Source organism: Mastigoproctus giganteus, chromosome 6 (genome assembly GCF_048544385.1).
Source record: "Mastigoproctus giganteus isolate SK-2022 chromosome 6, ASM4854438v1, whole genome shotgun sequence".
NCBI classification, from domain to species: domain Eukaryota; kingdom Metazoa; phylum Arthropoda; class Arachnida; order Uropygi; family Thelyphonidae; genus Mastigoproctus; species Mastigoproctus giganteus.
The window spans coordinates 222,490,403-222,504,452 of record NC_143580.1 but is presented as its reverse complement, the minus strand read 5'-3'; the positions used below and the strand labels follow the sequence as shown (position 1 = coordinate 222,504,452).

Sequence of the window (14,050 nt, the reverse complement as noted above, 5' to 3'; positions counted from 1 at the left end):
CTCTCTGCATAAAGATCTTCTAAATGATCTTCCATTTTATGGTTTGCTGACTGTTTTTTGTAATTGGGTATCCAGTTTTCTCTCTGACAGCTCACTGCGAGCAATGGTAGATGGCTCTCTGTCTTCTAACTTCTCCACTAATGCTCATGTTCCCCAAGATTCATTTCTTTCCCCCACTCTTTTCCTCTTGCATATTAATGACCTTCTTCCATTAACTGGAAATCTTATCTATAGTTTTGCTGATGGTAGCATTGCATTCCACCTTCCAGTTTGAGAAACCTTTCCCTGCACAAACAGCTTCAACTTCTCAGATATCCACTACTAATTCCTTAAATGCTGATCTCCAGGTAATTTTCCAGTGGAGCAAAGATAACTTAGTTGATTTCAGTCCTTCTAAAACACTCTCTTGATATAAGCACATTACAAATAATGCTTTCTCTGCATCTGAAAAACTGGATTTTCTCTTTCACTCTGGTGTTACTTTTCGTCCAAACGGCTGTTCACTCTGTACAAATTGCAAATCTGCCCTACCATGGAATACTGTTCCAACATCTGGTGGAGATACTCTAACAAAGTATCTCCATTCTCTGTCTCATAGACATTCTTTTTCTGCTACACGCTTTTTCTATAAATACTTCCATGGATACTGTTCTTCTGAATTGGCTTCTATAATTCCCGCTGTCTTTCTTCTAAACCAGTCTGAACACTTGCCACAGCTAGTTGACATCCTTTTACTGTCCAACTTCAAACTTTAAGCAATTTTTCTTCTTCTTCATTTATTCATTCAACTTCTGTTTTCTGGAACAGCCTCCCTCCATATCTTTTTCCTGAAATTTACAATCTACTGAAATTCAAGTCTATTGTCAACAAGTATCTTCTTTCATCTTCTCAACCGTCAACCCATGCACAGTATTAGGTACTGTAGGTTCTAATACCTCTCATGCTTAGGGTTGTCATAAAAAAAATATATGCAGTTTGTTCGTTTGGTGAATAAAAACCTAGGAGAAAATTCCATTCCTGTCTTGAGTCCAGCTATGTTGAAGAGAAGTTCCTCTGATCTGCAATGTGCATTAAATTCAGACCTTTTTCGAAACAGGTAGCAAGAAGTGAAGCCACCACAATTCTGTGAAGAAGTAGTATAACTAGATAATATTGTTTTTCAAATAAAGAAAATTCACCAGGAAAAATTTTAATGCAGATTTTGATTTAGTTAAAAAAGATAAATGAATGGCACATAATATTTGACTTGTGTGTAATTTTAATTTTTCAGATTGAAACTGCAGAAACAGCACTAAAAAGTCTCCCCTTGGGTGATGATTCTTCAGAATGTAATTTGTGTGCTACTAGCATCAATCACCTCCTTGAGAATTATGCTACTAAATCCATTGAATTTCCTGTTATAAATGAAGAAATGGGTAATTTGTAATATATTGTTCTTAGATGACCTAAAGTTTGAAATATTTCTTAAGACACAAGACGAATTTTGATATAACTATTGTTATAACCTTATTATTGCTATTTTAACCATATTGTATAAAATATATAATACAGTGTGGTCTGAAACTAAGCGAGAGTTAGATTCCTGTTAAATTTGGATGCAGATTTTGAATTGCACCCCCCCCCCTTTAAATGAGAATTTGTATTATTTGGAGTTTCTCTATAGAAAACTATTGTACTAAGTAAAGTATAAACTGTGCATGCATGGCATGTTTAGGCTAAAGACACATTATTATTCTTATTAATCCGTAAAATGTCATCTGTTTCAAATGTGAAATTCTTAATTGTCCAAACAATAATTTAATACTCTGAATCTGCTATGCTGTCGACCTTCCCCTTTAATGCATCACTCACTGCCATCATGGACTAGCAGTAACTACGTCATGAACATAAGTATGAATCAGGAGGTCAACTGCGTATCGTAGGATCTCACATTTTTTGAGATCCTACGGTATAGTTAAAATCCTGTTGTACATTGTTATAACTATATTATCACTAATGTATTCTTATACATCTTTTATATTATTGTGAATATGTTGTCTCTGATATATTTGGTGCACCATATTTTATTTAGTGATAGAATGAAGAGTAAACGTATATACTGCGAAGCTCTAATGCAGTTAGATATTTTTGTGTTCCTTTAATGCAAATAGGTAAAGTTGTACAATTTTTGTGCTGATTCTAAACCTTTAATTGATTTTGCCCTACATCTAATTTGTACAGAATAAAAAAATAAATGTACTACCTAAAGCAAAATATGGTTATTTTGAACATACAGGCAGTTTTTCATATAGAGTATTAAGAGCAGACATAATGTACCTTAAATCAGTATTTTATTAGTCAACAAAATTTGCCTCATTCCATTTTAACCTGACCAAGATATTTTGGCCAGGTTAAGTGGAATGAGGGAATAATGAACATCTTTCACACTGCTCTTCACTTGTTGCACCTTGGGTCTGTGAAAATTATTCAAGGTGGCTGTTCAGAAAATGAACCTTTACACTTCAGGATCCACCCTATGATTGGTCCTACTCAGTAGGACCAATAAACATAAGAATTGCATTAATGATGCTCACTTTTGCAGCCTTAGAGCTCACACAGCATGTATTCCTTTGCCACCTTTTCAAATTTGATCAGATATCAGTATTGATTACAAGCAAATAATTGTAATTTCTAATTTCTGAAACATTAAGTATAAAAACACATGAGAATTTCATTAACTCTGTTATTCATGTATTATGTCAGAGGTATGTAACTACACTGGCCTACTTGAGAAGTAATATCCCCTTTTAAAATATTGACTTGTCCAGGAGTGGATAAATGTGCCCCTCTTTAAAACCTTAATGTCACTCGTTTCCTTGCTTTTGATAGTGAGGCATTTGAAAAATTTCAGTCTAACTTCGGGGAAGGTTTTATTGGTTGTTTTTATTTTATTTCATAAAATCCTGAAAGAGGCCTCTGAGGTCGGGAAAACTCATATCTAGGAAATAAACTCATACACCGACCATTGAACAAAATTTTTACTGTAACTAAAATTTTTACAAATAGTATAAAAACCAAATTATTTACAATAAACTAATGATTGTATATTGCGGAATACTAAAAACTGTAATAAAAGATCGTTTACCATAAAATAAGCTAAAATATAAAATTAAAAGCGCTAAAAATCTGGAGCTTTCGAGAGCGTCAGCTCTCTTCTTCAACAGTAATATGACTTTCTGCAACATCTCCTTAAATAGCAGGTTCACGGTACCTCCACACGTGGTATTTTTCCACGTGGTTCAATCGGCACATAGTCAGAACCGGAAGCGGAAATGTCTCGGGTATGTGGCAAATAAAATCGTTCATCCAAACTTAATACAATTGTTTCAAAAATAGGATGAATACGCATGCCTCTATCTCTGTTCATGGTATTCTTACTGGATGAACCAATCCGTAAACCCTCGAGCCATTTACGCTCCCAATATCCGTGTGCACGATCCAAAATAATAGCGTCCTCCGGGGAGATTTGATGCTGCTTCTCCCAAAAATGTTTGGCCACGGCAGACTTACTGTAATCAGCAGTTCTTATGGCATTTAAATGTTCCCCCAGACAATCCCTAAGCCGTTGTTTTGTTTCCCCCACATAACACTCCCCACAATCTGGGCATTCTATTCTATAAATAACTCCGCTACTGAGATCTTTTGGTATACGGTCTTTGACCTGGGACACAGCTGTGCACAGCCTCCACCCAGGAAGTTGTACACAGCGTGTCTTATAACCCTGTAAAATTCTTGCCAGATGCTCAGTAAGGCCTGGATAGTAGGGGAGGTATGCGGTGGCTACCGGGACGAACGACTCCCTATGCTCAGACACCCCTCTACTATATCTATCCAGGATCCTCTGGGGGTATCTGCACTTTCTAAGTTCTGCCGTGACACGATTAATTTCTTTCTCTTTATCCTCAGAAGTGGTACAGTGTGATCTTACTCTGTCAAATAAAGCTTTTGCTACGCTATTCTTGTATTGTCCAGCTTGTGCTGAATTATAGTGGGTGTATTGACCTCTACACATGGGTTTTTTAAAAACTGACATCTTAAGCCTAAAACCCACCCTAGAGACCAATACATCCAAAAACGACAAAGTACCGCCCGTTTCCACCTCTGAGGTGAATTGTATAAATTGGGAGAAGCTATTAAGCCAGCAAACGGCATCATCCCCCCTCCCCTTCTGGACCAGGGCAAAGGTATCATCAACGTACCTTCTCCAATTCCTGATAGGAAACGAACACCCACTAAAAACCCTACTTTCCAACTCCTCCATGGTCAAGTTGGCCACGGTGGCACTAATGGGTGAACCCATGGCCGTACCGCGAACCTGTTTATACATAGTTCCTTGGAATAACATGGTAGTACTAGCTAGACATAATTCTACCCCTGTACAAATATCTTCCACACCGAGCAGTGATCTATTACCAAGCTTTATTTGACAGAGTAAGATCACACTGTACCACTTCTGAGGATAAAGAGAAAGAAATTAATCGTGTCACGGCAGAACTTAGAAAGTGCGGATACCCACTTTCTAAGGATCCTGGATAGATAGAGTAGAGGGGTGTCTGAGCGTAGGGAGTCGTTCGTCCTGGTAGCCACCGCATACATCCCCTACTATCCGGGCCTTACTGAGCATCTGGCAAGAATTTTACGGGGTTATAAGACACGCTGTGTACAACTTCCTGGGCGGAGGCTGTGCACAGCTCTGTCCCAGGTCAAAGACCGTATACCAAAAGATCTCAGTAGCGGAGTTATTTATAGAATAGAATGCCCGGATTGTGGGGAGTGTTATGTGGGGGAAACAAAACGACGGCTTAGGGATCGTCTGGGGGAACATTTAAATGCCATAAGAACCGCTGATTACAGTAAGTCTGCCGTGGCCGAACATTTTTGGGAGAAGCAGCATCAAATCTCCCCGGAGGACGCTATTATTTTGGATCGTGCACATGGATACTGGGAGCGTAAATGGCTCGAGGGTTTACGGATTGGTTCATTCAGTAAGAATACCATGAATAGAGATAGAGGCATGCATATTCATCCTATTTTTGAAACAATTGTATTAAGTTCAGATGAACGATTTTATTTGCCACGTACCCGAGACATTTCCGCTTCCGGTTCTGACTATGTGCCGATTGAACCACGTGGAGAAATACCACGTGTGGAGGTACTGTGAACCTGCTATTTAAGGAGATGTTGCAGAAAGTCATATTACTGTTGAAGAAGAGAGCTGACGCTCTCGAAAGCTCCAGGTTTTTAGTGCTTTTAATTTTATATTTTAGCTTATTTTATGGTAAACGATCTTTTATTACAGTTTTTAGTATTCCGCAATATACAATCATTAGTTTATTGTAAATAATTTGGTTTTTATACTATTTGTAAAAATTTTAGTTACAGTAAAAATTTTGTTCAATGGTCGGTGTATGAGTTTTTGCTCATAGTGAAATTGGCACTGGGTTTCTCTAGAGATCTCACAGTTTATCAAGTTGATAGCTGGATAAGGGTAGTTGCTTTTAAACAAACAGTGAATTCTAAATAAAATAAAAAATAAAGGAGTCTTTTTTATGTGATCAGCATGTTAATAGTTTCTATTAACACACTGATCACCAAAACCAAAATTAACCAAAACCAGATCTCTATATTTCAGCAAGAACCAGTCTGAAAATAGGCATTCCATATTTACTGAATATTTGATTATCTCAAACGTGAATACTAGCTAGCTAAAACTTGAAAGAATGAAAATATATGAGGACTGTTCAACAAAAAATGATCATAATTTTTTGTGAATAACCACTCTACTTACTATTTCTAGCTGAGCTGTGGAATTTAAGACCAAACCAAGCTACATCACATAGCAACTGTGCAATTGGCTCTTGCACATGGTGTGACCTTGGTGGTTTACCAATTTATGCCTGTTCAGTTTTGCCTATATAACAATGGACATGACACACGAGAATTTTGTGCTCTCAAATTTCGTTTCCGTCTTTAGAAAACATTAGATGAAGTATATAAAATGTTAAAAGAGGCTTATGGTGAATCTGTGTTTCATATAGCATACCATGCAGGTGGTTTAGAATGTTTAAAGATGGACATGATTCATTCACAAAAATTGGCAGTTCTGGAGCTCCAACCACTTCTGTCACCAGAGAAACCATAAAAACTTGTTCTGTAATCATGAAAGATCTTTGAATAGTAGTAAAGCAACTGGCAGAGATGTTGAGAATATCAGTAGGAAAAATGCACAATATTGTCCATGATTACGGTATAGTTTAGGGCTAAAGCCTCAGGTTATGTAAAGAGCTTAACTAATGTACAAGTTAGTGCAATTGCATCATTTCAGTACATGGCCAACTACTTAAATAGTTATAAATTGGCATCATTAGCATCTCATATTGTGAATACCTTCACAAGTTACCATGATATTGCACTATCTCGAATAAATAACACTTCACCATAGGAGAAGACTATTGTTACTTATTCTCAGCAGATACCATCACCCATACGGCACTGTTCCAGAGCTTATTGGCTCCTCATCAGTGGGTGGGCAAGTACCCTGGTGTTGCAATGATGACAATCAATTTGCAAAGTATAAATCCCCAATATGAGAGATGCCTGATGGTGTGGAGTAATTTAGATTACAGTATAGTTTAGGGATGAAACCTCGGGTCTATTACACATCTATTTGCCTATGATGTGCGTTTGTGCATAGGCTTTCTATGACTACTCACACTTGAGCAACAGCAAGTTTGCATGGATTGCTGCAACAGATGGTTACTGTAGATGATGAGGTTCTGCACAAGGTGATAATGGCAGATCCATCATCGCTTCATCATTTTGATATATAGATTAAGCAACAAAGCTCTGTTTGGAAGCCCATGTTATTTATTGCCAACAATGATAAATGCAAAAATGGTGACTTCTGCAGGAAAGGTTTTTTTTTTTTTTTTTTTTGACATTCAAGGAATAGTTTACCAGCATATTGTGCCATGTCATACAACTGTTACAGTACTTTACTACAGAATTGTACTGCAAATTTGTTGCAAATGACCACTACTGCATGCAGGTGGGATGGATGCTGCCTTATGGCAATACAAGACATACATTGCTCATACTCTCATCAATTACTTAGTCAGCACTAATGTCAAATGTGTTCCTCGTCCACCCTACAGCCCTGACCTTGTACACTGCAATTTTTTTTTTTTTTCCAAAGTTAAAGGAGCTGTGAGGAAAATGTTTCCAGTCATCAGAAGAAGTTGTAAAGACATTGGAGGCTATTCTCAGATGCGTGTCAAAAAAGTGGCTTCCACCATATTTTTGAAGAATGGCAGAAACATTGGAGTAGGTGCATTTCATGAAATGGAGACTACTTTGAAAGGGATCATCAAAAATATGGATGACTAATAAAGGTATGTTGTAAAAACAATAATTATGATCATTCTTTATTGAACAGCCCTTGTACAGCATAGCAATATATAAACTATAGCTTGAATCATACAAGAAATTGTATATGCAATATTAATTTTATTAATTTTATTTTAATTTTAGGATATAGACAAAAAATAATTGCCGCTATCTAATTTCTTGAGAGAAAGAAAGGGGAATTAACTAATTGTAATAAGAGATTAAACAACACTGCATTCCACATAAAATTTGAATGCAAAAAAATTATCATGTTTATTGAAATAAGCTGGAAAGAAAACTTTTTAGAAACATTCCAATAAGCCGAACATTTAGAGGCCAGTTTTTGTGACATTTCAAAATCCTTGTAGGGTTTCATTTTCAAGTCTAAAATACAGAACTGATTGCCTGTTAACAGCATCCTCAATAGCACATGGATGCTGATAATGGGCTCTAAATGTTTGGGTTATTGGAATGTTTTCCATAAAATTTTCTTTCCAGCTTGTTTCAATAAACTCAATTTGTTTTTGAATTTAAAATTTACATGGAGTGCAGTGTTGTTTAATCTCTTATTACAATTAATTGCAGTTTTGTATATTGTACATCAGAGCATTTAAAAAGGAAATAGTTTGATTGATCATTTAAGTGAAAATGAGCTGACATGAATTACTAAAAAATACATGCATCTTAAATAAAATCATGGTTTTCATCATAAGTTTCTGACCACACTGCACATTATTGACTTCAGAGAATAAGGCTCTCACAAGAGAGAGAGAGAGAGAGAGAGAGAGAGAGAGAGAGAGATCTGCTGTGTGTACAGTTAGCTGCTGCCCAATGCACATGTTTGCAATATCATTGTGGAAACATCCAAAGAACAGTGCATGTCTTGCATTTCTTGATAGCAGAGAAGGGGGAGTGGTGCAACATCCATGGATGTATATGTGCAGGTTATGGTGAGTATTGCTTGTCTTTAATGTATGTGAAGGAATTGCACAGATGCTTTCAGAAGGGGTGCATATTGCTGCACAAGCACATTTCATCACAGATGCACTTATTCAGTGGGTCGAAATGTTATTTGGGGGAACTGGCATGTAACAGTAAATGCTGATGGCACTGTTAGTAGGCATTAGGTATGGATCTGCTCACACTGACAGTGTGGAAAGGCCATTGCATGTTGAGCACTTTGCAGTTTAAGTGAACAAAAAAGATGCTTAAATGGCTTTTGCAAACATTTGAGATGGTTTTGTGAGGAAGGAAACTGGTGATGACTGGACAGGGTTTTGCCATTTCCAGCCAGAAAGCAATCACCAAATTTTGCAGTGGAAGCATATCACTTCACCTCTGCCATAGAAATTCAATTTTTCTGAAAGTTCTGGCAAAGTTATGGTGATGTGCTTCTTTGACCACTAAAGTTCTTTACTGGTTAAATTCCTGGAGCAAGGGCAGACCATCATTGTCAAATGATGGTCTGCCCTTGCTCCAGCTGATTGTCAACTCAATCAGTACATATATGTGAAACCCTGAAATTGTTGCATAGAGGTATTATCGTCAAGAAGAACCACTCCAACTGAAAGCAATTTTAATACCTTTATTTGCTCTTGGGTCAGGAAGTGGTTTGATCTTGGCTCCTTCCTTGGTTTAGTTTTTAAATTTTCTAAGATGGTAATATAGTAACTTATAAAAGTGGGATGGATCTCAATATTTATAGGGAATACATTTATGTGCATTGATTAATGTTTATTTTATTTACCTCAATGTATTTTTACTTAGCCAACTCAAGTAATACCAGTTAAGGGCCCAATGGTAGAACCATTAACTGGTATTTTTTAATTCCTGCTTCTAGGAATTAAAAAATTCCTAGAAGCAGAAGATATAGAATTTTATTATTAGAAGATTTTTAATTAAAATATCTTGTCTTATCCATGCAGATTCTGCTTCCAATTCCAGTGGTGTTAATTCTGCTATTATCATACCTGATCAGTTTGTGATGCCTAATGCTGTTCCATCTATAGAAGAATGGACTCCCGATGCTAAAGTGACTGTTTGCCAAGGATGCAATTCAGAGACGTTCAGCATAGTATGTAGAGAATAAATATGTTTGTGTGTGTGTGTGTGCGTGCGCGCGCCAGCCTTTCTGAAAGGTTCATACTTGTGAATTCAGTTTGTGAATAGCTCAGTGTTGTTCATTATATCCTGTAACAAATAGAAAAGTGTATGTACACACACACTGTATGTATTTGACCAGCTACTTAACTTGAACTCATTTGAGAGGAAATAGGAGCTCTTCCCACTTTTTTTTTTTTTTTTTTTTTTTAAGCTTCTCTTAGAGGTTAATAGTGTTTAAATTTTTTGTCACATTACTTTCTGGCGACAGTTGAGGACAGTCATATGCCCATCAACAAATAGAAAGGGTATTTTGGCAAATTCTGATAACAAATTCAACATGAAGATTATTATAAAAATAAGTACAATCAGACAGACCTCTCTTTAACGAACTTCCATATAGTGAAATTTTTTATGTAGCGAACTTTTTTTGATTCCCCCCTTGGTCATTACATTGAAAGTAGTTTCCCTATAACAAAGAAAATTTCCATATAACGAACTGATTTCGAGAGACCTGGGTCCACATTGTTTGCACCTTTGGCCTTTGGGCAATAAAGCTGATGCTGTAGAAAGCATGAAGAGCTAAAAGGGTAAGCATTAGTTCCTTTAGCTTTTAATAGCTAAAGGCTTTAATTCCACAAATTAAAGCCACCATTAAAACCCTGCAGGTTTTAATGGTGGCTTTAAAGGATAGAAAAAGATGGCAGTTTGAGAAGGCCTTTGCCAGCAGTGGATCAGCAATGGCTAAAAAGAAGTAAAACCTATACAACTTATACACTACTATGCCGAGAAGTCCCACTGGTTAGCTGTCCACAGCCATTGGCAAAGATTAAGGCATATTCCGACATGGGCATTGGCATTAGAGAATTAAGAGAATAATTTTCCTTTATCTTGGAAATTCATCTGTTGTTTCAAAGAAACGAGTCATCCACACTTTCATTAATTTCACCTGTCTCTGTTTACATGATAGCTACAAGTGGTCCCTAATTTCAGCTTTGTTTTAACTGATGTGCAAGTAACCTTAAGTGTAGTGTGAAAAGTGGAAGTGCTTAATAGATTGCGGTGTTAAAAAAAAGGAATCGCTTTAAAATTTGATATCCTTGCCAGTAGCGTGTCAACCATTCCAAAAAACTCTGTTTCGATTCTCAAACTGTTTGAGGAAATGTGACCCAGTCGGAAGAATGTGAAATTATGCCTTTGGGAAGATGTAGATGAAGCAGTTTTTAAGTGGATGAAGTTGATTCAAGACCAAAACATGCCAATATCAGGGCTATTAATAAAAGAAAAGGCTGTGGAGTACATATCTTTTCTGGGGCACAAAACATTCCAGGCCAGTTCTGGTTGGCTGGACAAATTTAAAGAGCGTCATGGCTTACTCAAAAAAGTTATTTCTGATGAAAGTGGAGTTGCAATCGAAGAAGACTATACCCATTGAAAAGAAACAATTTTGAAAAAATTATGGAGGACTACGAGTCCAAAGACATATTCAAAGTCAATGAAACATGTCTATTTTTTAAATGTTTGCCGAACAAGACACTGAATTTTAAAAGTGATAAATGTTTAGGTGGTAAAAATAGTAAGGAGAGAATTACACTCTTGGTTGCAAATATGGCTGCTAATGAAAAACCGAAGCTTTTGGTAATAAGCAAAAGTAAATAACCCTGATGTTCAAAGGAATAAAGTCTTTAGAGTTGGACTTCAGCTACAACAAAAAACCTTGAATGACAAGAGAAATTTTTGAGCAGTGGATTTTAAATTTTGATAGAAAGATGACGAAAGAAAATAGAAAAATTGCATTGATTGTCGGTAATTTCAAAACTTACAAGCATGAAGCTTGTTTTCTTCCATCTGAATAATTCATCTTAACTGCAGCCAGTGGACCAAGGCATTATCAAGAATTTGAAAATGCACTACTGAAGGTGCATACCAAAAAAAATTATACTGAGAATAGAAATCAACCAACCTATAGATTCTGTTATAGATTTGCTGATGTGCATATCAGAGTTGGCAAAAGTGCTTAGTGGAGATGTGACGGAAACAATGATTAAGCATTGTTTCACAAAAGCAGGTTTTACTAAAATGCTAATTAACAGAGATGAGAGGGATGAACTACTAGAAGGCATTGAGCAATCTTGGAAGAATTCCAAGCGAGGTTTGATCAGTGGAGAAATTGTTCCTGAAAAATTTTTAGGAGTTGATAATGATGTCATAGTAGCTGAATATCCGAGTAACTCCAACATTTTGGAGAGTATTCAAAGAACTAGTGACAATATCGACAATGAGTTTGATGAAAATGAGGGCAATATTTAAAGCAATATTTAGGGCAATATTTAGTTGGCAGCATTTAAAACTTTGCATCAAGGCCTTAAGTGGGAAGAAAATGTAACAGAAAATATATCTGAGTGTTTGAAGTTTAAACAAATGTGAACGTTTTTATGAATGATGTACAGTAGAATCCAGTGTATAACAAAAAATAACCAAATATTTTACAACATAATTCTTAAAAGTGTACTAATAAATTGTGCACATCATGTAAATAGTCATTTCTTAATATGTATGTATTAATAAATTGTTTTTTTAAACGTTAGAAAATTTATTCATTCCCGCTTCTTTTCCATCTTTTACTATATTTCTGAATTTACAGTATTTTTCATTGTTGAAAAAGTCATATTTCTTTATAACGAATTTTTTCAAGAGAACCATCGATTTCGTTATATAGAGTAAATTAATAAAAAAATTAATAAAAAATGACTATAAATTAATAAAAAAATTCCTTTTTTTTTTTTTTTTTTTTTTTTTACTCACTGTTCTGACACTTTTGAAATGGTTATTGAAAATAAAAAAAATTTACATCATAATGTAACAACATAATTGAGAAGTAGCTTTCATAATCTCAAAAGGTTTATAGCAAATATTTTAAGGGTCACCTTGAACTTCATGGTATGGCAATGTCACAAAACAAACAAGACTGAGCAATTAATGTAGACTGGTCTCAGGCAACTGGCACATAAAATGTGACTTGTTAACTAATCTCATGTTGCACTTTCTTCAATAAATTCTATCCTTGACGTAGTCCCATATATAAATATTATTGGAATAGATTTCTTGGATTTTGGTGGCTAGGTAATTTAATCCCCATTGTTGGGAATAGTGTTATTCAGCCATGCCATAACATCTCAGCCATAATGGGCAGGCACTTTATCATATTGTTGTTACATTGGCTCTCGTGTACTCAGAGGCGTCAAATTGAATGGAGAGTGTTTCCTTAAGAAAATTTGCATATAAATATACATTTCATTGATTTGATAGAAATTGTAGACCCAAAATACCTTCACAAATATTATGTCAGAATCATGCTGAAGATGCTTGCCCAATGGTGTGAGGAGAAAGTTAGTCGTAATTCCTGCTCTAGTAAATTGGACTTTGTCTATCCTCAGTGCACAGTTTATGAATTTGAGATTATACAGAACTTTTTATAAAAGTCAATTTCAGAAAGTGTGACAGTCATTGCTGCCTACAGGCACTGACCCTTGCTGTTGCTGCATGTGATAAGTATGTAACATTACAGTTACATAGTGGTAGTACCATGCATGGATTAAAGGTTAAGAAGATGAAAGAAGATGCTTGCCGACGTCACATATGAATTTTTGTAGATTGCAATTTTCAAGAAATACATGTGAAAGAAGTTTGTTCCAGAAAATGGATGGTGAAGGATAAATGGGAAAAATAAAATTGGGTCTCTAAATGTGAAGTTGCACAGTAAATGGATGTTGACTGGTTGTGGTATGTGTTTGGACTGGTTTGAAAGAGGGGAGGAGGATTATAGAATCGAATTCAGAAGAACAGTGCCTGTGGAAGTATCTATAGAAAAGGCATGCAACATAAAAAGAACATCTTTTAGACATAGAGTGGGGAGAATTTGTAAGAGACGGATCATTATTTAACTGAACTTACCTTTTTGGAGTGCAGGTTATTGGGGTGCCACCCTAGATGTGGAACTGTATCCGATGGTAGGTCAGATTTGTACAGAGTGAATAGCTGTTTAAAATAAAAGTAATGCCAAGAGCAAAAGAGAGAACACTCAGGAAGCAATATTTGTTATCTACTTAGGCCAAGAGAGAGAGAGAGAAAGAGAGATTAGAAGTTAGGCTAATCCCTATTAGAGATATGTGATCTTGTCTAGAAATCCGAGTGTCATTGAAGATAAGCATACAAACAGAAGTATCCTTTTTTTGCAAGATATAAGACAGGAGTGAACTTTAGTTGAAATTAAATAAGTTATCTTTGTCCCATTTGAGAATTGCCTAGAGATCAGCATTTAAGGAATTAGTAGTAGATATTCAAGAAGTTGAAGCTGTTTGTGCGCAAGGTTTCTTTCTGAAACTGGAAAATGGAATGCAATGTGCTGTCATCAGCAAAACTATGGATAGAATTTCTAGTCAATGGGAGAAGGTCATTAATGTACAAGGGGAAAAGAATGGATTAAAAACTAAACTCTGTCTCCTTTTTTTTTTTTTTTTTTTGT

The 14,050-nt window shown here is 35.9% G+C and overlaps 1 protein-coding gene across 1 annotated transcript in view; it reads left to right on the top strand.

The window, feature by feature from the left end:
* The window catches only part of LOC150085014 (zinc finger FYVE domain-containing protein 26-like), a 192,189-nt gene that overhangs the window by 79,605 nt on the left and 98,534 nt on the right, over window positions 1-14,050 (top strand). Inside the window, exons 8-9 of the mRNA XM_090376435.1 lie at window positions 1,271-1,415; window positions 9,351-9,499. Coding sequence (XP_090232561.1) covers window positions 1,271-1,415; window positions 9,351-9,499 — 294 coding nt within the window. The remainder of the gene's footprint in view (window positions 1-1,270; window positions 1,416-9,350; window positions 9,500-14,050) is intronic.